Raw genomic sequence first — 25,466 nt, forward strand, 5'->3', positions numbered from 1 at the left:
AGATTGCTGCATACGTCAGAGGAAGTCACCGTCAGGTCTTAGCACCCACAGACAGGGGTCTTGGGTGTGTCAGTTTTTTACTTCTGAAGAAAGACTTTGAAAGCTGAAACATTCTTCTAGCATACTTTTTCATCCTGCTGTCTGCAACTTAATGCCTCCTCTATGTGGTGAGTGGCATCTATCCTTTCCATACTGTCTTCACCTACGGTCAGGTGGATCACGTGAATTAAATTTTCTTCTTCATAAGAAACAGCTAAAGTGCAGAAAAATAATTAAAGTATTTCATACCCAATGTAAATACAAACCTCCTGGGGAGACCAGTGGCTGATCTTCATCACTGTCTTCATCTTGTGACTCATTCACTTGCAAAGCCTAAAACAACAATACTTTTTGTAAGTAATAAATGGCAGAAGTAATTCAGTCTATACAACAGTATATAAAAATTGTACTTCAATGTCTGTCCATATGTTCACATTGTAATGTATTTAGCCTTCTAGGAATTGGACTATATCATAATGCCAGAGGACTGAGCTGATCTCTCAAAAATGTTTCTTCCATTTTCCAAGTTCACCCACTCAAGTTATAAGAAATTATATAACAAACCACTGCTCAAAATTCTAAATTAAAATTCAGGTGAGTGTGAGTAAGACTGAGCATATTACACACACACACACACACACACACACACACACACACACACACACACACACACACAAAAAAAAAAAAAATGTCCATTACCCTGACATCATAGAACTATCCTCAAAGGTATTACAACCTTTTGAATTTGCCTATGTGCCACCTACCATTCAGTAAAAATGCACTTACAGTGTCAGTGGATTAGTAGTTGTGTACTGCTGTTGGTAACAGTTCACACATTCAATGATGGGAAGCCAACACAAGTTAGATGTGGATGACAATGATATCCTCATTTGTAACTTCCTTTGCTTTGTAAATGAAGTTAGCTAATATTTTCACTCGAAACAATTTAATCAGCCAATATTTTGTTTCAGCAATTTCGCTGTGCTATTAGATCCCAACCCAACCACAACCTCTGAAATATTTGTGATAGCCAATACAAGTTTTGGCTACAAGAGAGGTGGCGTATTTGTCACAGTAGACAAGAAATTCAAATCCACTGAGACAGAAATTGAAGCCACGTGTGAGACTGTTTGGGCAAGAGTTAGTATCAGTGATATAAATGAAAATTTTAGAGAAAAACTCAGTTCACCATATATAATGTTATGGCATAAACTCAAGTGCCAGAACACCAGTCGGGAGTGATAGAGCAGAGTGGGCTGCGAGACAATGTCAGCCAATTACACGCTGACCAACCCTTCTCCAGGATGACAATACGACAGCAGCGGCCCTATGTGGAGAGGACATAAGCACCACGCCCAACTGGTCACAACCCAGTCGAAGACAAGCTTCAAGACTAATGACCTGAATAGCAGCACTGACTATTACTTCACTTGTATTAAAACTGTTATACTGAAGAAGCTTGTATTTCAGATGTCGCCCTTTGCTTGCGACACATCTATGTAATTCTCAAAGTTACGTATACGGTCATTTTTTCTTGTAATAAAACTCATTAATACAATTTGCTTGAATTATTGTCTAGCGATCCAAGAAAGCAGGTATCCAAGATACCCCATATTCCACGACGAGGCAGGATTTAACACACAAGTTCCCCAATCATACTGTAATCATCGGCGGAGACTTTAACCATTCAGTCAATCAATTGGGAAAATTACAGTTTTGTTAGTGGTGAGTGAGTGAAGGCATCCTGTGAAACATTACTAATGCCTTCTCTGAAAACTACATAGAACATATAGTTTTGAACCCCACTCATGATGGAAATATATTGGATCTAATGACAACGAATATCTGATCTCTGAGGAAGTCCACATCGAAAATGTTATCAATGACCATGATGTGATTGTGGCAACAATGATTACCAAAGTGAAAGGACAACTAAAACAAGCAAAAAGAGACATATGTTCAGTGAACTAGATAAAAAATCAGTAGTGTCATATCTCAATGAGGAACTTTAAACTTTCAGCACATGATAAGAGCATGAAGGGGAACCAGGCTCAAGTTTAAAAGAATACTTGAGCATGCATCAGATAGGTATATACCCAGTAGAACAGTTCATAATAGAAAGGGACCTCCATGGTACACACTCAAGGTAAAGAAACTTGTAAAGATATGGAAATTACTGCACAACAGGTGTAAAACAAAGCGTAGGGCTATATATAGATAGATGCTGAATGAAACATGTTTGGTTGTCCAGAGAGCAATGCACGATGGCTTCAATGACTATGACAGCAGAATATTGTCAAATTATCTTTCACAAAAACCAAATAATTTCTTGTGGTATGTAGAGGCTGTTAGTGGCATCAACATTAGTGTCCAGGCCTTAGCGAATGAGACAGGAACTGGAACTGAAACTGAAACTGAGACAGGAACTGAAACTGAAACTGAGACAGGAACTGAAACTGAAACTGAGACAGGAACTGAAACTGAAACTGAGACAGGAACTGAAACTGAAACTGAGACAGGAACTGAAACTGAAACTGAGACAGGAACTGAAACTGAAACTGAGACAGGAACTGAAACTGAAACTGAGACAGGAACTGAAACTGAAACTGAGACAGGAACTGAAACTGAAACTGAGACAGGAACTGAAACTGAAACTGAGACAGGAACTGAAACTGAAACTGAGACAGGAACTGAAACTGAAACTGAGACAGGAACTGAAACTGAAACTGAGACAGGAACTGAAACTGAAACTGAGACAGGAACTGAAACTGAAACTGAGACAGGAACTGAAACTGAAACTGAGACAGGAACTGAAACTGAAACTGAGACAGGAACTGAAACTGAAACTGAGACAGGAACTGAAACTGAAACTGAGACAGGAACTGAAACTGAAACTGAGACAGGAACTGAAACTGAAACTGAGACAGGAACTGAAACTGAAACTGAGACAGGAACTGAAACTGAAACTGAGACAGGAACTGAAACTGAAACTGAGACAGGAACTGAAACTGAAACTGAGACAGGAACTGAAACTGAAACTGAGACAGGAACTGAAACTGAAACTGAGACAGGAACTGAAACTGAAACTGAGACAGGAACTGAAACTGAAACTGAGACAGGAACTGAAACTGAAACTGAGACAGGAACTGAAACTGAAACTGAGACAGGAACTGAAACTGAAACTGAGACAGGAACTGAAACTGAAACTGAGACAGGAACTGAAACTGAAACTGAGACAGGAACTGAAACTGAAACTGAGACAGGAACTGAAACTGAGACAGGAACTGAAACTGAGACAGGAACTGAAACTGAGACAGGAACTGAAACTGAGACAGGAACTGAAACTGAGACAGGAACTGAAACTGAGACAGGAACTGAAACTGAGACAGGAACTGAAACTGAGACAGGAACTGAAACTGAGGAAGCCAAGCAAAAACTGAAATGCTTAACTCAGTTTTCAAATGTTCCTTTACAAAGTAAAACCCAGGAAAACTGCCCTAATTAAATCCTCATACCACTGAAAAGATGAGTGAAATGAGTATTAGTATAAGTGATGATGAGGAACAACTGAAATCATTAAAACTGAACGAAGATTCTATAGTGAATTTTCAGCTGAGTTAGCCCCTCCTCTGAACACAATCTATCGCAGATCCCTTTAACAAAAACCAGTGCCCAGATCTTGAAAAAGCTTGTGTCACACCTGTCAACAAGAATGGTAGTAAAAGTCATCCACAAAACTACCCATATCCTTGACATTAATTTGTTGTAGACTCTTAGAACATATTCTGAGCTCAAACAATGAGGTGCCTCTAACAGAACGACCTCCTCCATGCCAACCAGGATGGATTCTGAAAACGTCAATCATATGAAACCCAACTTCCATTTTCCTCACATGACACACTAAAAGTTATGGATCAAGGCAGCCAGGTCGACACAGTATTACTTGACTCCAGAAAAGTTTTTGACTCAGTACCACACCAATTCTTATTGTCAAAAGTATGAACATACGGGGTATCTGATATTAGTGACAGGATTGAGGATTTTTTAAGTAGGGAGGATGCAGGATGTTATCTTGGAGAGACATCATCAGATGTTGAGGCACAGGCGCCGGCTCCATGGGGCCTGAGCCCCCTCAAAACTTCGTTTGGTGGGGCGGAGACACCCCCCCCCCCCCCCCAATAACATAAGAAAATTATTATTTATATTATGGTTCATAAAATCACAAAATTATGTTGGAATTTTTTTTATTTTCCTTGCTTGACGATAGTTACCTTTTAAAATACATTCAGTAATGAGTCAAAACAAATAAATATTACGGTAGTAAGCAGGTTAACTGAAAATGATCGGTGTGAATCATGATAGTGTTACGGTGCTGCGGGCACACTTATAATTTGTTCTGGTGTGCGAACCTTTGAGTGGTAAAGTCTGGCACTGGTGGGCCAGCGCTGTGGCCGCAGCGACATCAAAAGGACTGGAGCAGAAGCGCCTGGAACCATCCGCCTCGCGTCACCTTGATACTTCGAGACATTACGACGACGCGGCTATATAAAGCCCACCCTGCTGTTGCAGTCATGCAGTGTGGATGGTTTTGTTCAGCGTACGCTGCTGATACGTTTTAGTGTTCAGACTTTAGTGTCTAATGGACTATTTTATATGACTATATTTTATTCGTTTACTTTAGTCTCTTAATGTATTGTGAATTAAGTTTGCAATGGATAAATCTGTTACCAAAAAGGCGTACTTGGAAGCTGATGATACTGCAAGTCAACCTCCAACAATTATTGTGCCGTCAATTGCATTGTCATCTTCAGGTGAGAACCGTTCACAGACGAAACCTGCACAATCAGTTAAGGGAAGATCATTTCAGAAGTCTTGGTTGATCAAATATACGTGGCTAGAATATGAAGCATCTACCGAAAAAGTTTTTTGCAAAACCTGCAAAGAGGCAGATGCCAAAAATTTATTACAATTTTCTTCAAAAAAAATAAGATGCATTTACTTCCCTTGTATTTTCTAACTGGAAAAAGGCTTTGGAAAAATTCCTTCTTAATGAAAATACATTTACACATAAAGAAGGTGTTCTGAAACTAAATTCTATCACTAACTGAAGTGTGGCCTCCCAATTGAATGAACAGTTAGATAGTGATATGATGAAAGGCAGTTTAGCTCTTGAGACAATTTTTACTACGGTGCAATTTCTTTGCCAATAAGGACTAGCAATTAGAGAGCACGAAGATGTCCCACGATATTCAAAATGAGATCATTGATATACTAGGAAAGTCTGTTGAGAAAGGTATTGGCTTCAATGAAGAAGACTGAACATTTTTCAATTACAGTTGATGAAACAAGTGACTCTTCAATTCATGAGCAAGTGTCATTTTGTATTTGTACTGTCGATGATTCCCTAATCATCAACGAAGACTTTATTGGCTTATTCGAGACCCCCAACACTGAATCACAAACTCTGCTTAGTATTTTAAAAGACATTTTTGCTCGTCTCTATTTGTTAATGGATAACTTGAGAGGGCGTGTTATGATGGTGCCTCAAATATGAGAGGTACGTTCAAAGGACTAAAAAAGTTAGTTTTGGATATATAACCAAAAGCACGTTGCGTGCACTGCACTGCTCAGTTTAGACTTGGCAGTTGTAGACAGTCTCTGCTATTTACATCTATGAGGGATATTATGGCTTTAGCCAATGACTTAATAAACACAGTAAGGGAATCCAACAAAAGGATGGGACTTTTCAGAAGCATACGCTGTGAGAGCACCAACGACCAAGCTGGTCTATGACCCCTCTGCCCAACTCAATGGACTATGTGAGCTTCTAGTATCTTGAGAATATTGAACGACTTTGAAGAACTTCTAGCATTTTTTGAAACATTTTCTGCAGAGGACAAAACAGAGACAGGTTACAAATGTGCAGGCTACCTTGAGTCAATGTTACAATTCAAGACTTATTTTTACGTCTTTATCGCCATGCAATGCACCCAGTAGAGGATGTCAATGAAGAAACTCAATGCCCTCATCTAAGTGTTGTTGATCCGGAAAAAATATATGAGGGGTTGATTTGTATATTGAGTGGTAGGCGTGATAGTTTTGAACACTTTTGGGAATTGTGTTTAAAAGAAAAACCTTCACAAGTTGATGACCCTTCGCTTCCTCGGAATCTAAGTATACCAAAGAAGTATGAAAACAACAAATACTACAAATTTATTTACATTGAAGTTTGTGAAATGGTGCACAATCTTGCAATACCGAACGGTTTGCTTCAACTGGACTCACACAGGTCATTGCAGTTGAACAAGAGTGCTTGCTTTTAGTAAACAGAGGTGAAACAAATTTGGAAAAATCAACTGAGTTTTTCAAAAATGACCTAGACACACTTTAATATGTTAGCCGATATCACTAATAAAAAACAACTGGTCTTAAAAAACATGCGTAACTTAAGAAAGTACATTACACAAGAGCCTGCAGTTGGAGAAATGTTATGTGAAGTAGTGAAGCGCATTAGCCTTCTCCAAGAAATTCCAATCACGACAGCAAGAGCAGAACAGTCATTTAGCGCCCTTAGGCGTCTGAAGTCACATTTCCGATCAACAATGGGACAGAAGCGATTTAACAACTTGGCTGTTCTTCATGCCCACTGAGATGTTTTGGATGAATTAGATACCCAACCAGTCATCAACAACTTCGTATTCAGTAATCCAGTCAGACGGTCGACATTTGCACCTTTCTAAAGACACTCTAGCCCTAAGAATGGCATTTAGAGCAACATTAAAAATCTTTATAAAAATAGAGAATTAAATACATAAATAATGTTAAATTTTCAGTTTTGAAATATTACTATGTTACTATAGTACTGTATTAGCTATTTTCAAATATTTAACTATTTTTTAGGTTTAAGAACCAATTAAAACCTGCTATTTACATATTTTTTGACAAAGTATAAGGCATACTGTATTACAAGGTGTACAACTGTGCTTCCGCCGTCTGCCGATAGGTGATGACAACGGTAAGTAGCGGTCAAAAGAAACAGATCGCAGACGTCAGGCAGTTAGCTTGGACCTTGGACAACATAACCTCATTCAAACATTTGTCTATTTGTGTCTGCGTCATAAAGTTGTTCTAGATCGAAAATGTCAGTTTATGGGCGTAATTCTCGTCATTTGTGGCAGGTGTTACTGTTTTGTTTCAATATGAAGAAAACAGCGGCTGAGTCTCATCGAATGCTCTGAAGTATGTATGATAAATATGCTATTAGTGAAAGAACGTGTCGTGAGTGGTTTCAACGCTTCAAGAACGGTGATTTTAACATCTTAGACTGGCTCAGTGGTGGAAGAGAGAAAATTTTTGAAGATGTAGAATCGGAGACATTGCTGAGTGAAGACTCAAGTCAAACTCACGAAGAATTGGCATGATTAGTGGGAGTGACACAGCAAGCCATTTCAAAACGTCTCAGGCTATGGGCATGATTCAGAAAGAAGGAACTTGGGTCCCGTGTGAGCTGAAACCAACAGACATTGAACGGTGTTTGTGAACAGTTGCTTCAGAGGCAAAAATGGAAGGGATTTCTGCAGCGCATTGTGACCAGGGATGAAAAATGGGTTTATTATGATACTCGTAAATGTAAAAAATCATGGAGATATCCCGGACATGCTTCCACATCAACGGCTGAACTGAATATTCACGGCTCCAAGATCATGCTCTGCATATGGTAGAATCAGCTCGGCATCGTGTACTACAAGGTGTTAAAACCAAGTGAAACAATCACAGGTGCTAGTTATCATATGCAATTAATGCGTTTGAGCAGAGCATTAAAAGCCAAACAGCCGCAATACAGCAAGAGGCACGATAAAGTGATTTTGCACCATGACAACGCTTGACCCCACGTTTCAAAAGAGGTCAAAACATACTTGGAAACGTTAAAATGGGAAGTCCACCCCGCCCGCTGTATTCTTCAGACATTGCTCCTTCTGACTATCACCTGTTTAGATCAATGGAGCATGGCCTAACAGACCAACACTTCCGATCTCATGAAGAAGTCACAAATTGGAATGATTCATTGATCGCTTCAAAAGATGAACAATTTTTTTGACTCAGGATTTGTACACTGCCCGAAAGATGGGAGGAAGTAGTGGCCAGTGATGGAAAATACTTTGAATGATACATGTGTAACCAATTTGTTTAGTTAAAGCCTCAAATGTTGGGGGAAAAAACAGCAGAAGCAAAGTTGTACAACCTCTGACTTTATTAACTGTATTAAAGCATTAACTCTGAGATATTGTTTTTATTTAATGAACCCTGAGCCTTATTCAAAGTAAGCTTAAATTAGCTATTTCACTTATTAATCAAAGTGCTATTACTGTGCAACAGCAATATTTTATGTTTTATTCTTTTAATGATAGTTTAGGATTTATTTAAATATAATTTCAGTCTTTTCAGAGCTATATATTCACTGCTCTGTAATAGTATATAAGCATGATTATTACTGTAAATTAAATTAGCTTTTTACAAAAGTACTGTGTGTCTTTATGTTTTGTTTCTTTTTTCAAAGCCAAAAAATGTGTCAGGCTTTTAGGGTTTCCCGGAGTGTCAAGTTATTGAGAGTCCAGTTTCCGGGGATCTAATGTTGATCATAGGACTAAAATGCTTAAAAAACTTTAAAACTCACTATTTTTCAACTAAAATTTAGAAAGTTTCCCGGGGCAAGACCCCCAGTATGGGCCCCTCCAATATTTTTTATAAGTCGGCGCCCCTGTGTAGAGGTTTCATCATGAGTGCCCTAGGGAAGTATGCTGGGACCCTTGCTTTTCATGTTGCATATTAATGACCTCACAACAATATCAACAGTAACCTCAGTCTTTCTGCAAGTGATGCAGCTGTCTGAAAGAAACTGCATAAATTTTCAGTCAGATACTGATAAGATTTCAAATTGGTGCGAAGATTGGCAACTTACTTTAAATGTTCAAAAATGTAAAATTGTGCACTTCCCAAAACAGAAACACACAGCATCCTCAGACTATAACACCCATGGGTCACAGTCGTAATCCATCGACTCTCACAAATACCAAGGCGAAACATTTTGTAGGGATATGAAATGGAATAATCAGATATGCTCAGTTGTGGGTAAAGCAGGTGGTATATTTTGGTTTATTGGTAGAATACTGAGGAAGTGCACTCATTCTACTAATGAGATTGCTTACAAGTCACTCATGCCACTGGATCTAGAATATTGCTCAAGCACTTGGGACCCATATGAAATAGGACTAACAGGGGATATTGAATGTATACACAGAATGGCAGCATGAATGGTCATAGGCTTGTTTGATCTGTGGGGGAGCAGATAGATGTAATTATCCTGAGAAAGTCTACTAATAAAGGTTCAAGAACTGGCTTTAAACGATGACTCTGGGAATATACTACAATTCCCTACATATCACTCACATAGATATCAGGAGGATAGATTAGAATAATTACGGCACGCACAGAGGCATTCTTCCCACACTCCACATGTGAATGGAATGGGAAGAAACTCTAATAACTGGTACAGTGGGATGTACCCTCTGCCATGCACTTCACAGTGGTTTGCAGAATACAGATGTAATGTAGATGCATACTGTTGCCTAACTGGCTATGACCAATGATAATGAATTGCCAACAACAGCAAACAACAAAAATCCACTGACACTGTATGTGCACTTCAGCCTATCATTCATCTGCAGGGGAACGGCTATCTGAACTCACTTTCTTGTTCAATTATACATATGAAATATTCCATAAAATGCAAATAAACTCTTCATACATGTCATGTGTAGCACAATAAATGACCATTAAGAAGTTAATATACACAGCTTCAATCATTTCTTTCATTAATCTTCCCATCAGTTAGGGTCCTAACCCCCCCTCCTTCACCCTTATACACCACCTCCTTTTCACCTCTTAGGAAATTTCACAGTGCTTTTTGCAGATCTCTTTTGGTTGTAAACTGCATTCTGAACTTTTTCTTTCCAGTTCCTCAACTACCTAGCATTCTAATGACTTTCCCCTTTCACACACAACTGTGCTTCATATTTCATTGCTAAGCCTTCTCTAGAGTCTTTTTCCTTTTTTTTGTTTCTGTTTCTGAACTTCCTTCTCCCCTCTGTTCTTTTACCTCTCATGCAGATCACAGATTTCTTTCAAGATTCTGTAATAATGCTCTTATTCCTAGGTCAATATTGGTCAAAATTTCTAGGAGTCCATTTCTTTAAGCATGTGTGTTATATCATGTGGCAGCACTGGAGATATATTTCCTTTTCTTATTCTAATTTTTCGTAGGCCCAATATTTTTAGACTGTACAAATATGACTATTTTTAATTATTTTAGATTTCTGCCATCAAAACAATGTGATTAAAATTACATCTTTAAACCATGTATTTGCAAGCATCAAATGTGGTTCCCTGATTATTGCAACAACAAAGGTGTGTGTAAATTATGGTTCATCATCATCTCCGGCAATATATACTGTTTGAGTAAATCTAATAAACAATGCAAAATTAATACAATAATGGGAAAACAAAGCAAATGGACAGAAATAACGATGTGCCATGAGGCAATGGTTCACCCTATATAAAAATGTTGAATCTGAAGGTGATATTGGCTGCCACATTTTTTAACACACAAATAACTAAATGACACTAGAATTCATTAGTCTGTTACATGTTCAACAATTTATTTGTACATAATATGAAAAATCTACTCACCAAGCAATGGCAGGGGAACACAAACATAAAAGGATAAACTATTACAAACTTTCTGAGCCAGTGGCTCCTCCTCCTCGCAGAAGAGTTGAAGGGGAAGGGAAAGGAAGAGGGGTGAAGGAAAAGGACTGGAGAGTTTTAGGGAAAGTGGTACAGTTCAGAAAAGTCACCTAGAACCCCAGGTCAGGGGAGACCTACTGGACGGGATGAGAAGGGAAGACTTTTTTTTTTGGTGGGGTTTAAGGGCGCTTAACTACTGAGGTCATTAACGCCCAGTCACCGTTGTTAGAGCACATGGAATCTAGTAAAACTCACGGGGAGGGTGGGACACCAGAAAGACCTGACAAAGATGCAGATAAAAGAAGTAAAAAGGTTAGATGTCTTTGGACAAGCCAGTTAAAGTTATAAAACGCAGAACACGAGCAGCTGCTCGAGCGTCATCAGCTAAAATATCCGGTAAAGTAGATGGCAGGGACAGGACAACACGAGATTGACTAAAGCGGGGACACGACAATAACACATGGCGCACTGTGAATGCCTGACCACAAGGGCACTGCGGGGCTGGGTCACCGGAGAGCAGGTAGCGGTGGCTAAACCGGCAATGCCCAATCTGCAACCTGGTCAGAAGGACCTCCTCTCGCCGAGATGGTCGGGAGGAGGTTCTCCAAGCAGTTGGGAGCGGTTTTACTGCCCGGAGCTTGTTTCCTTGGAGGGATGACCAAGCATCCCACCACGACACAAGCCTCCTACAAACATCCCCACGAACGTCAGATGACGGGACACAATGGGAGGCTGGCCGAGGCAGGAGGACTGCAGCCTTGGCTGCAGCATCCGCAGCCTCATTCCCAGGCACTCCTACATGTCCGGGAACCCACAGAAAGCTGACAGGAGAACCATTAGCAGCGAAAGAATGGAGGGACTGCTGTATCCGTTGAATCAAGGGATGGACCGGATAGGAAGCTCCAAGGCTCTGAAGAGCACTGAGTGAGTCAGAGCAGAGTACATACGATGAATGGCGGTGGTGGCGGGCATACTGAACGGCCTGATCGAGAGCAAAAAGCTCGGCCGTAAAGCTCGGACATTGGTCGAGGAGCCGGTATTTAATGGTGGCGGCCCCGACGACAAAGGCACAGCCGACACCATCGTCAGTTTTGGAGCCATCAGTGTAAATAAAGGTGTGACCGGCAAGTCGAGCACCAAGTTCGACAAACCGCGAGCAATACACTGCAGCCGGAGTACCCTCCTTCGGGAGTGAGCTGAGGTCGAGATACATATGAACCGGAGCCTGGAGCCAAGGTGGTGTCGGGCTCTCACCCTCTCTGAAGGTGGTAGGGAGGGCAAAAACCAATTGTCGAAGCAGGCGACGGAAGCGGGACTCCGGGGGGCAGCAGGGCAGACACATACAACCCGTACTGACGGTCGAGAGAATCGGCGAAGAAGGACTGATAAGAGGGGTGGTCGGGCATAGACAACAGCCGGCAGGCATACCGACACAGCAGTATGTCGCGCCGGTAGGTCAATGGTAATTCAGCAGCTTCAGCATAAAGACTCTCAACAGGACTAGTGTAGAAGGCTCCGGTCGCAAGACGTAACCCCCGATGGTGGATGGAGTTGAGACGGCGTAACAGGGATGGCCGAGCAGATGAGTAGACGAAGCTCCCATAATCCAGCTTCGATCGGACTATGGACCGATACAAGCGAAGCAGGACAGTGCGATCCACTCCCCAAGATGAACCACTAAGAACTCTGAGGACATTAAGGGAACGTGTACAACGGGCCGCCAAATAAGAGACATGCGGAGACCAACACAGTTTCCTGTCCAACGTGAGCCCTAGAAACTTAGTTGTTTCCACGAATGGGAGAACAACGGGACCGAGATGTAAGGATGGCGGAAGGAACGCTTTATATCGCCAAAAGTTGATACAAACCGTCTTCTCTTCAGAGAACTGGAAGCCATTTGCCATGCTCCATGAGTATAGGCTGTCTAGAGAACGCTGAAGGCAGCGCTCCAGGAGGCATGTTCTCTGGGCACTGCAGTAGATCGCGAAGTCATCAACAAAGAGAGAGCCTGAGACATTAGGTGGAATGCAATCCATAATTGGATTGATCGCGATGGCAAAAAGGGCTACGCTCAAGACGGAGCCCTGAGGCACTCCGTTCTCCTGGAGGAAGACGTCGGACAATACGGAACCCACACGTACCCTAAACTTTCGATCCGTTAAAAAGGAATCAATAAAAAGGGGCAGGCGACCGCGTAGGCCCCACCTGTGCATAGTGCGGAGGATACCTCCTCTCCAACAGGTATCATAAGCCTTCTCCAAATCTAAGAACACGGCTACCGTTTGGCACCTTCGCAAAAAGTTGTTCATGATGAATGTCGACAAGGTCACAAGGTGGTCAACAGCAGAGCGGCGGCGACGAAAGCCGCATTGGACATTGGTAAGCAGCCGTTGAGATTCAAGAATCCAAACTAACCGAGCATGAACCATGCACTCCATCACCTTACAGACACAGCTTGTAAGAGAAATGGGGCGGTAACTAGAAGGAAGGTGTCTATCCTTCCCGGGTTTGGGTATAGGAACAACGACGGCGTCACGCCAACGCATGGGGACCTGACCTTCGGTCCAGACGCGATTGTAGGTACGAAGAAGGAAGCTTTTGCCCGCCGGAGAAAGGTGTGCCAGTATCTGAACGTGAATGGCATCTGGCCCCGGAGCAGAGGACCGGGACAGTGCAAGCGCACGTTCGAGTTCCCGCATAGTAAAGGGGGCATTATAAGTTTCCAGATTCAGTGAGTGGAAGGAAGGTCGCCGAGCCTCTTCTGCCTCTTTCCTGGGAAGGAAGGCAGGGTGGTAATGGGTGGAGCTTGAAACCTCCGCGAAAAACCGGCCGAAGGCGTTGGAGACAGCCACAGGATCAACGAGGACCTCATTACCTGAGGTCAGGCCAGGTACCGAGGAGTGGGCCTTAATGCCTGACAGCCGGTGCAGGCCGCCCCATACGACAGAAGAGGGAGTAAAACTGTTAAAGGAGCTGGTGAAAGAGGCCCAACAAGCTTTTTTGCTGTCTTTGATGACTCTACGGCATTGCGCTCTGAGTTGTTTGTATCCAATACAATTCGCCAACGTAGGATGGCGGCGAAAGGTGTGTAAAGCACGTCGTCGAGCACGGATAGCGTCTCTACAAGCCTCGTTCCACCAGGGGACGGAAACGCGACGTGAAGAAGAGGTAGTACGAGCATTGATGATAACAGCCGTGAGGTATTCGACCTGACTGTCACAACTGAGAAAATCGTGGTCCAGAAAGGTCGCCAGGGAGGAGTAAAGTCCCCAGTCAGCTTTCGGTATGTTCCAGCTCGAAGGACGTGGGGATGGGGTGTGGTGCAGGAGACGAACGACACAGGGGAAGTGGTCACTCGAATAGGTGTCAGAAAGGACATACCACTCGAACCGACGGGCAAGAGTGGTAGAACAGATCGAGAGGTCCAAGTGGGAGTAGGTATGAGTAGAGTCCGAGAGGAAAGTCGGGGCGCCAGTATTGAGGCAGACAAGATTGAGATGGTTGAAGACATCCGCCAAGAGGGAGCCTCTTTGACAGGATGCAGGAGAGCCCCAAAGGGGATGATGGGCATTGAAGTTGCCAAACAATAAAAACGGCGGAGGAAGCTGAACAATCAGGTGCATCATGTCAGCCCAACTAACTGCGGATGACGATGGAGTGTAGATGGTACAAACTGGAAAAGTAAAGGCAGGTAGAGTAATACAGACAGCTATTGCTTGGAGTGGGGTGGTCAATGGGATGGGATGGTAATAGACATCGTCCCGAACGGGCAACATGACCCCACCATGAGCTGGGATACCGTCCACAGGGGTGAGGTCATACCGCTCCGAGGTATAGTGGGTAACGGCAATACGGTCAGTCGGGCGCAACTTGGTTTCCTGGAGACCAAGGACGAGCGGACAGTGCAGGCGGAGGAGCAGTTGTAATTCCTCCCGATTAGATCGAATACCTCGTATGTTCCAATGTAACAAGGCCATCGCTAGTCAAAAAAGAGGGGGAACGAGACGGGGGAAGAGCTGGTCACCTCGACGGCCGCGGAGGGCCAGGTTTCGAGGGAACAACGCTACAACCGGCGGGAGGCGGATCCTGTTCCATCGAGTCGTCGCCAGCTGCGGTCGCTGTCCCTGGTTGTGTAGGAGGGGCAGCATCATTTGCCGACGAGAGGCCAGCTGAGCGCCTGGCAGCAGAGCGTCCCGGCGAAACTGAGGACGGCCGGGAGCAGCGACTCACGGATGGAGCGTCAGACGAAACGCGCCGGGGTGGAGAGGGGGATAGAGACTTCTTCTTGGAGGCCTTCTTGGAAGTCCGAGGAGGCACAGGGATGGTGGGCTGGACCCGAAGAAGGTCCTCACGCGCGGGGTCCATTTTGGAACGCCGGACCTCGGAAGCTGGGGTCCGGAACGTTTCCCCGATGGGCGCCTGAGAAGAGGATCGCTTCTCAGGCGGGGGGGGGGGGGGGGGGGGGGGGGGAGGGGGGGGGGAGGCGGAAGGGTGGCCCCTGGGGCAGAGGGGGCGGGGGCCACGGGGGAGAGGAGGATTTGGAAGGGAGGGATTTGGGAGGCGGAGGCAGAGACCCCGGATGGGGGGAGGAGGCGGAGGGGGGACAGGATAGGGGTGAGGATACCGCGGAAGGAGTGGACACAACTGAGGCAAACGAAGTGGTCAACGGCACAGGATGGAGGCGGTCATACTTCTTCCTGGCCTCAGAATAAGAGAGCCGATCCAAAGTTTTGAGTTCTTGTATCTTCTTCTCCTTCTGATATGCGGGGCAGTCTGAGGATCTAGGCGAGTGGATGCCAGGTCAATTAACGCACCGAGGTGGTGGGGTGCATGTATGTTCCTCACGAAGAGGACGTCCACAATCGCCACAAAGGGGCTCAGCCTCACACCGTGACGACATGTGCCCAAAGCGCAAACACCGAAAACAGCGCATAGGACGCGGGACGTAAGGTCGCACGTCGCACCGGTAGCACATCACCTTTACGTTCTCCGGGAGAATGTCCCCCTTGAAGGCGAGGATAAAGGCCCCGGTGTCGATGCGACGGTCTTTGGGGCCGCGCTGGACTCGCCGGACAAAATGCACGCCTCGGCGCTCCAGGTTGGCCCTGAGCTCCTCATCAGATTGTAGCAGGAGGTCACGATGAAAAATAACCCCCTGCGTCCTATTTAGTGCCAGATGCGGGACAATGGACACTGTGATGTCCCCTAGGCGGTCGCATGCCTGGAGCACCGCCAACTGTGTGGCGGAGGTGGTCTTTATTAGAACGGACCCCGAACGCATCTTACTGAGAGCCTCGATTTCCCCGAAGATGTCCTCAATGTGCTGAACAAAGAACAAGGGCTTGGAGGTGGCGAACGTCCCCCCATCGGTCCGAGAACAGACTAAATAGCGGGGGAAGTACTTCGCCCCTAGCCGGCGGGCCTGTCCCTCCTCCCAGGGAGTGGCCAAGGGGGAAAGGGCAGGAGAACCAGAACTAGAAACAGTACCTTTCCTTTTGAAAGACTCGGCCGCTGAGCGACCTGATACGTGTTGACGTTTCATCTGCGAAACGTCCGCCCCGATACCACCCACTCCGACCTGGGGCTCTCCCCATGGGCGCCACCCAGCCTCAGCAAGGGGCACCTGGCAGGATGACCGTTGCCGGGAGTCCTGATGCCCCAAGGAGACGGGCATCTACTCCTTGGCCGACGTGGGGAGGGTGCAGCTCAGGTATCGGCAGTACGATCCCTGTGTTGTTAGGGGGCTACAACCTAGAGGGTACATGACGACCCCACCACAACGGGCTGGCTACCGTGCTGGATTTCTGGTGCCATGGAAAGTCCATCATGATTGTAGGTGCAGATGGGGATGCACTATGGGCGTAACTTGTACAACCCATCAGGCGTTTAGGCCCAATTTGAGGAATAGTGGGTATGGTTACAACGCCGGTACAATGCTGAGTGCCAAGGTTTTAGTGCACTGAGGACCAGTGGTACACCACGTTTAAGGCGTCCTTCCCCAAAAGGCTCTTACTTCTGTAGAATTTTGAAAAATGGAGGTCAAACCCCAAGGGGGACCATCACATGGAAGGCCGAAACGGTTGAAACTCCTTTTAGTTGCCTCTTACGACAGGCAGGAATACCTCGGGCCTATTCTTACCCCGGACCCGCAGGGGGGTGACTGATTATTGGGAACTACTCCGGACGAGATTTGAAAACCGAGCTTAAAGGTGGAAGACAGAGTAATACACAATCAGGGATAACAACTAAAATATTGTGCACGAGTTAATAAGAGTGACAAGCTAAGCACACTGTACGTAACAGAGGTGGGAGGGGTATGGCAAAAAAATAAATGAGTCAGAAAACGAAAGATTTAGGAAACTAAAATGTAGTGAAGAAAGGAGTAGTTACTGTGAATAATTGCTGAGACAGAAGGAGTTAACGTAATTTAAGGTCATGTTGGTGGTGAGAACCAAAGACATATTGCAATGCTAGTTCCCACCTGCGGAGTTCTGAGAAGCTGGTGTCTGGGGGAAGAATCCAGATGGTGTGTGTGGTGAAACAGGCACCAATGTCATGTTGTACAGCATCTGTGCAACAGGATATTGTGTGCTGCCTGTGTACACCCTCTGCCTATGCCCACTCATTCTGACTGATAACTTAGTGGTCATCATGCCGATGCAGAAGGCTGAACAGTGTTTACATGACAGCTAGTATATGACGTGCGTCATTTCACAGGTGGCTCTCCCTTTGATAGTATATGTTTTGCTAGTTACAGGGCTGGAACACGTGGTGATAGAAGGATTCATAGGGCAAGTCTTGAAGAGGGGAGGGTCACAGGGGTAGGAGCCATAGGATATGGAGATGCATGCAGGAGGAGGAAAGGGTCTGACAAGGATGTTGCGGAGATTGGGAGAGTGACAAAAAGCTATTCTAGGTGTGGCAGGAAAAATCTCCAACAGTATGGATCTCATTGCAGGGCATGATTCTAGGAAGTCATGGCCTTACCGAAGTAGCTGATTCATATATTCAAGACCAGGATAATACTAGGTGACAAGTGGTGTGCTCCGAAGTTGTTTTTTGGAGGGATCAGCAGTACCAGGATTGATGTGATGGCCTACAAAATCTGCCTTTGAACTAGGCTGTTGGGATAATTACATCCAATGAAAGCTGAAGTGTGAGTGGTGTTGTACTGCTGTAAAGAGTCTGCATCCAAACAAATATGTTTGCCTCCAATGCTAAGGCTGTATGAGAGGGAACGTCTGACATGGAAAGGATGGCAGCTGTCAAAATGTAAGTACTATTGTTAGTAGGTTTGATGTGGACAGAGGTGTGTAGCTCGCCTTCAGTGAGGATGAGATCAACAACAAGGAAAGTGGCATGGGATTCGGAATAAGATAATGTGAAATTTAATGGGAGAAGGTATTTCAAGATTCCGGGAATTTTAACGTCACCCTCACCATGAGTCCATACAGCAAAGAAGTCATCTAAGTATATGAATCAAACCAGGGGATGAAGGCTTGTGGATTCCAGGAAAGCCTTCTCCAAGCAACCCGTGAAAAGGTTGGCAGAAGGAGCCATCCTCGTTCCCTTGGCTGTACCCCTGATGTGTTTGTATGTTTGCCCCTCAAAGGCGATGTAATTGTTGGCAAGTATAAAGTTGATTAAGGTGAGCAATAAGGGTGTCATAGAATTGGAATCAGGTGGGCATTGACTGAGGAAACATTCAGCAGTAGGCAGACCATGTACATGAGGCACAGATTTCAGATCTAGGAAATGGTTGTTATCTATAATATAGGAGGGAAGCCTTTAAACTTTGTTGATCAACTAAGGTAGATATACGTTCGGTGAGTGCTTTGAAGTCAGCAACTATGGGATGGCCAGGATGATTGGGTTTGTGCTTAGGAAGAATGTAAAAGGTGGGGGTGCGTAGTTTGGTGGGGTAAGAAGTTCTACGTATTGAAGTGTAGGTCCTCAAGAGAGGCCTGATGTTTTTAGGAGGGACTGCACGTCAGTTTAAATCACAGGTATGGGATTTTGATGGCAGATGCTGTCAGTAGAGGTGTTGGACAGCTGCCTTAGACCTTCACTGACATACTCCTGGCAGTCAAGTACCACAGTGGTAGATCCTTTGCCTGCTGGGAGGATAATGACAGTCATCAGCTTTTAGGGAACATAGAGCCTTGAGTTCTGCAGAGGACAAGCTATACAACATGATAGTCATGACCTTGGTGCCTGTTTCATCACACGCACCATCTAGATTCTTCCTCCAGACACCAGTTTCTCAGAACTCCGCAGGTGGGAACTATCAGTACAACATCCATAAGGCCTTAATTTACATTAATTTCTGCCATCTCAGCATATCTTCACAGTAACTATTCCTTTCTTCACGCCATTTTACCTTCCTACACTTTTCATTTTCTGATTCATTTGTTTTTTGTTGTCCATCTACCACCTCCGTTACATACAGTGCACTTAGCTTGTCACTCTTATAAACTCGTGCACAATGTTTTAGTAGTTATATCTGTCTTACGTATTACCCTGTCTCCCACTTTTGAGCTCTCAGGTTTTCGAATCTCGTCCAGTGCAGTTCCAGCGATCAGTCTTTCCTTCTCATCATATCCGGTAAGTCTCCCCTGACCCGAGGTTCTGGGTGACTCTTCTGAACTCTACCCCTTTCCCTATACCTCTCCAGTCCTTTTCCTTCACCCCTCTTCCTTGCCCTTCAACTCTTCTATCTGGAGGAGGAGCCACTGGCTGTGAAAGTTTGTAATAGTTAATCCTTAGGTGCGTGTTCCCTGCCATCGTTTGGTGAGTAGATATTTTTTATCTATATGTTTATATTATCAATATTTGATTATTTTCTTTGTTAAATTATTTGCACATCATGATTGGAGTGCATTCGCTTGCAGGCTATTTAACACAGTCTGGATTTAGATAAGACTCCAAGCTAACAACTGAAAGGTACAATTTTTATTATACGTAGGAAATATTTGCATTAAAAACAGAAGTACGTGGTTTAATGTCTGTCTTTTCTGGGAAGTTAAAATGACAAAGTTCTTGGATTTCAAACATGCAAGTTCATTGACATTTCCACGAGTGTCGCTACCATCATCATCTAGCCCATCATCTTTGTCAGAAGATGAAGGTCAGATGCAGCAAGTTGGGTTGCCCATTACTTCTGAACATACAGGAGGAAATATCTGCAACAACAAAAGCTTGATTCAGGCTAGGAGGTGTGCTCAAATAGCCTGATGGTAGAGGCAAACGCTCGCAAAAGCGGGTAGTATGGGTTCAAGTTCTGGCTTGTCACAATTTTACATTACATTGGAATTCAGTGTTTTCTGCATGTACTTCAATGATACAATTTCATTCAATTCATCCTCAATGATTCTGATGTAGGTAGGCTTTATGCCTACCCAGCCAGCAACCAACATTACATCCGAGAGACACAATCACGTAACTCTTACAGGCCAACCTTCCCATAGACAGACACGACTTGGCTTTACCTCAACTGGTTACCAGAAGGCATTTCAGGTGCTGACAGAGGTAACTGGCACCACGATTCTATTTCCCTCCAACATGATAAAGTAGTGCCTGCAGTATCCTGGCACTCGAGCAACTTCGTTCCAAGTGGGCTTCCTAGGGCAGGTGCCAATTCCACCAATCAGGAGCCACCACAACAACTATGCTCGTTTCTTGCATGTGGTCAGTTAGTCGACTTAAGATTTCTTGTCTGTTTCTACCCCAGACATCACTGTGCTTCCTCATATGGAACTTCGAAACTGGACTGTCCTTTGGGAACAGTACCATGTACTGAGTGCAAGTGTACAAAAAATGTGGCCTGTCCCTTTGGGACTTGAACCTTTGCTAGTACAGTGCATGCTTACTAGTTAGTGATATTCTCTACCAGTATTTGTTTTCTTCCTGAAGGCCTTCAGAATGAGATCATAATTAGTGAGAAGTGATTGTTCTTAGTTCAGACCTTTGTCCTCTCTAGTAATATTCAAGAAGAGATTTCCTTTCTCAAGTAAAGGCTGTCTTTCCAAAGTAATTACTGCTTAAATTGTTTTTAACATGTATCAGAGAATACATTCTCTTTCGTTAAATAAACTTTGTTCTACCAAATCTACAAGAGCATTTCTTGTCCCCCAAACCAGGCTATAACAACAGATTTCACCCATTCCATATCAGAGATTATAATTAGTTGAAATAATAGTAACAGAGCAAAAATAACATTTTTTTAAAAAAAATGAGAAGTTCACAAAAAGGAACATCATGCTTTATTGAGAAGCAGTGCAAAAGCTTTGAGAAAGTGAGACTACACTATTCTTGTTATCATATAGAATAAAATTTGATTCTCTTAGTGGTGTTGATGGCAGGAGGGAGGGATGGTGCTCACTGAATAGAAGAAAACAATTATAATTATGCATGTAGGTTCACACATATACATTTTCTAAGAGCTTACTTCAGCAACTGGAAAAAATTAACTACAACCTCATACATGACGACATCTATGGTGAAATTTGCTGTCAGCAGTTCATTCATGTTTGAGAATAAACAAGATATTTGCAAAGAGAATTAAAGAATGAAAAAAATTATCTCCATTGCCCTTATAGGAATTCCTACTTTTCCTTGAAAGGAGTGAAGCACACAGAAATAAAAGTTTTCTACAAATCACACATTCATATGATGCCTGTCACATCATCATCCTGATAACTGGTAATGACCAAAAGGCTTACAATGATTAAAAAGTTATCTGAAATCTATATTTATAACTATTTACAAATGAGGAGAAAGCAGTACTAATTGGACACACAGTGCAACGTAAATCTAAATCTACATGGAAAGCCAGAAAATAAGGAAAGACTAGAGTGCAAAAGCTGAAAAACAAACAATAATTACGCAGAAACTGAAAAACAGAAAATAATTAGCAAAAGCTATCTCCAAGGACTACCTGAACAAACATCCCAGGAACTGAGTCAAATGGTATTCCCTTCCTCTGTCTCCCCTAATATTCTCTTAATTCATCCATGCATACACAAGAGGTCTGTTAAATAAATTCCAGAACATTCATAATTTCGTGCCAATGGTGAGCTGGAGTGAAATGCAGTTGGCATCCCTGCACATACCTGTGCTTAATGTGTAACTGCCAGAAGTTTCATTTCTGTATGTCTATTAGTTATTGTTCAGTGCTGTATCAAGTAGAACGTTATGTCACACACTTTCTGAATTTCGAGATGGCAGAGTAAGAGTAGCAACACGTCTCCACTAAATTTTCTGTGAAACTCAAGAAAACCTTTACAGAGACACATCAAATGATGCAGGAAGCCTATGGTGGTTAATGCTTAAGTTACTCAGTGTTATGAATGGTTCACATAGTTTAAAAATGGCCTGATGGAACTTAAAGATGACCCTTGTTCAGGATGCCTTTCAACAACTACCAACGATCCTCATGTCAGGAACATCAATGAAGTTGTGCGTGCCAATCGAAGACTGGCTGTCCGAGAGATTTTAGAAGAATGTAACATTTTGGTAGGATCATGTCATGAAATCCTGACACAGCATCTTGGAATGCATTGTGTTGCTGCCAAGTTTGTCCCACAGCTCATGAATCAAGACCAGAAAGATCTTAATCTCTCAATCTGTGAAGAGCTTTTGGATCGTGCAAATCACAATGACATGTTCCTTACAAGATTCATAACATAGACGTGGTCTACAAGATCAATAAAAGCTCATCAGGTCATATCAAATGTCAAAGCCATGCTGATAGTTTTCTTTGACTTTGAAGGAATTCGTGACATACAGACAAACTGTTAATTGATGGTATTATCAGGACATGTTGTGACACTTGCAAGAAAATGATTGAAGGAAATGCCTTGACATTTGGTGAGGCTATCCGTGGCTCTTGCATCACAATAACGCACCTGCGCATTCATCCCTGTTGGTGCGCGACTATTGCACAAAAAACAAGATCACTGTGCTGCTGCACCCTCTGTACTCTCCAGACCTGACTCCTGTGGGCTTTTTTTATTTCCAAGTTGAAAACCCCTTAGCAAGGATGAAGATTTGCAACAATAGACAAGATAAAAGAAAATTAACTAAACAAATAATGTTTTTTGCCTTGTTTCACAATTTCATTATCAATGTTACTGCACAACCTCGGTTTTAGATTATAAGTCCATTTTCAAGTACATTACTGATTTCAAAGATGGCGATGCACAGCTAAACATGATGACAAGGCAAAGATAATCATCTCAACTTCTTAAGGTATCAATCCATAGCTTAATGTAAAATCACGTCAATGAACACTTAACAAATTACTTACATAATTACGTAATTCAGCAATTACACTAACATGACGGGACTAAGTTATGCATCAGCCACGAACTTTTAACTACGATGGACTGGGGCCCAAAGTTCGCTTCTATCCCCCTGTCATCTAAAAGGGGGTGAATAACTGAATTGGGTTTGTTCATTTAATGATAGGTGTGAGGATGTACACATCTATCTTTTAACTAATAAAGTTTCCAATTGGTTGAGTTTAGCCCCCTTTTCCTCTGTGTGTAAGACTTGTACATCTATTATTTATTTGTCGTTATTGTTCAGGCAATGTTCCACAAAGGCTGAATCAAGCCTCTTCAATCTCCAGCTTCTGTGATGTTCTTTAAGCCTAGTGCAGATTGACCTCTCCATCTGTTCAACGTTGCAAGACACTCATGGCACGTTTTTTTTTTTTTTTTTTTTTTTGTGGTTTTCGGGCGCACAACTTCAATGGTCATTAGCGCCCTGACTACTCTAAGAATGCACCGCGAGGCACAAGTTAACAACAACTAAAAGGGAAAACACAATAAAAGACAGACTGACAGGCATAGGATTAAAAAACATCATCAAATGTCCTTAGCGAGGTGTGTCAAATTGATAAAACAAAGAACACGAGCAGCTGCTCGTGGGTCATCCGCTAAAATGGCATCGAAAGTATTAGGCAGGTTAAGATCGAGGCGCAGTGTGTTAAGATCAGGACAGGACATTAAAATGTGTCTAACCGTCAGCAAGTGCCCACATGGGCAGAACGGCGCCGGCGCAGCCGTCAGCAGATGGCGATGGCTGAACCGGCAGTGTCCAATTCTTAACCTTGCTAAAACGACCTCCTCCCGCCGAGAAGGGCGTGGGGAGGACGTCCAAGCCACGGGAAGAGGTTTTAAGGCCCGAAGCTTGTTGTCGGTAAGTGCAGCCCAATCGGCATGCCACAGCGACACAACGCGCCGACAAATGACCCTGCTAAAATCGGACGAAGGGACACAACAAGAAGCTGTCCGAGGCTGGAGGACCGCAGCCTTGGCCGCGGCATCTGCAGCTTCGTTCCCAGGGATACCGACATGGCCAGGAACCCACATAAAGCTAACCGGCGTACCGACGTCCACCAGCTGCTGAAGAGAGCGTTGGATCCGGTGTACGAAAGGGTGAACCGGGTATGGATCACTGAGGCTCTGGATGGCGCTCAGGGAATCTGAGCAGATGACATAAGCAGAATGTCAGTGGCGGCAGATGTAAAGAACAGCCTGGTAGAGGGCAAAGAGCTCAGCTGTGAAGACCGAACAATGGCCATGGAGCCGGTATTGGAAACTTTGTGCCCCGACAATAAAGGAACACCCGACCCCGTCATTGGTCTTAGAGCCATCTGTATAAATGAAAGTCATGTTGTTGAACTTCGAACGAAGTTCCAAAAAACGGGAGTGGTAGACCGAACCGGGGGTGACCTCTTTTGGGAGCGAGCTGAGGTCGAGGTGAACGCGGACCTGAGCCTGGAGCCAAGGTGGCGTGCGGCTCTCGCCCACTCGAAAGGTTGCAGGGAGTGAAAAATGAAGGTGTTGAAGGAGGCGACGAAAGCGAACTCCAGGGGGTAGCAAGGCAGAGACATACAACCCGTATTGAAGGTCAAGAGAGTCGTCAAAAAAGGAACGATAAGACGGATGGTCGGGCATTGACAGTAGCCGACAGGCATACCGACAAAGCAGTATATCGCGCCGGTAGGTGAGTGGCAATTCGCCAGCGTCAGCATGAAGACTCTCTACGGGACTGGTATAAAATGCTCCGATCGCAAGTCGTAAACCCCGATGTTGTATGGAGTTGAGGCGGCGTAAGATGGATGGCCGTGCAGAGGAGTATACGAAGCTCCCATAATCCAGCTTGGAGCGGACGATCGACCGATATAGACGAAGTAGGACGGTTCGATCCGCTCCCCACGACATACCACTGAGAACACGGAGGACATTTAAAGAACGGGTACTACGGGCGGCCAAACATGACACATGTGGAGACCAGCTAAGTTTCCTGTCAAAGGTAAGGCCTAAAAATTTGGTTGTCTCCACGATTGGGAGAGCAACGGGACCGAGTCTTAAGGACGGTGGGAGAAACTCTTTGTAGCGCCAGAAGTTAATACAGACCGTCTTCTCGGCAGAAAAACGGAAGCCATTGGCGACACTCCAGGAGTAAAGACGGTCAAGAGAATGCTGAAGACAGCGCTCCAGGACACGTGCACACTGCGCGCTGCAATAGATGGTAAAATCGTCCACGAAAAGGGAGCCTGATACATCAGCTGGGAGGCAATCCATTATTGGATTGATCGCGATGGCGAAGAGAGC

The 25,466-nt window shown here is 44.1% G+C and overlaps 1 protein-coding gene across 2 annotated transcripts in view; it reads right to left on the reverse strand.

Moving 5' to 3' along the window:
* Positions 1-25,466, reverse strand: part of LOC124775073 (transmembrane protein 104 homolog) — a 113,872-nt gene that overhangs the window by 65,598 nt on the left and 22,808 nt on the right. For both annotated transcript variants that reach the window (XM_047249878.1, XM_047249877.1), the window contains exon 4: positions 306-372. In XM_047249878.1, coding sequence (XP_047105834.1) covers positions 306-372 — 67 coding nt within the window. The remainder of the gene's footprint in view (positions 1-305; positions 373-25,466) is intronic.

Source organism: Schistocerca piceifrons, chromosome 2, assembly GCF_021461385.2.
Source record: "Schistocerca piceifrons isolate TAMUIC-IGC-003096 chromosome 2, iqSchPice1.1, whole genome shotgun sequence".
Taxonomy (NCBI): Eukaryota; Metazoa; Arthropoda; class Insecta; order Orthoptera; family Acrididae; genus Schistocerca; species Schistocerca piceifrons.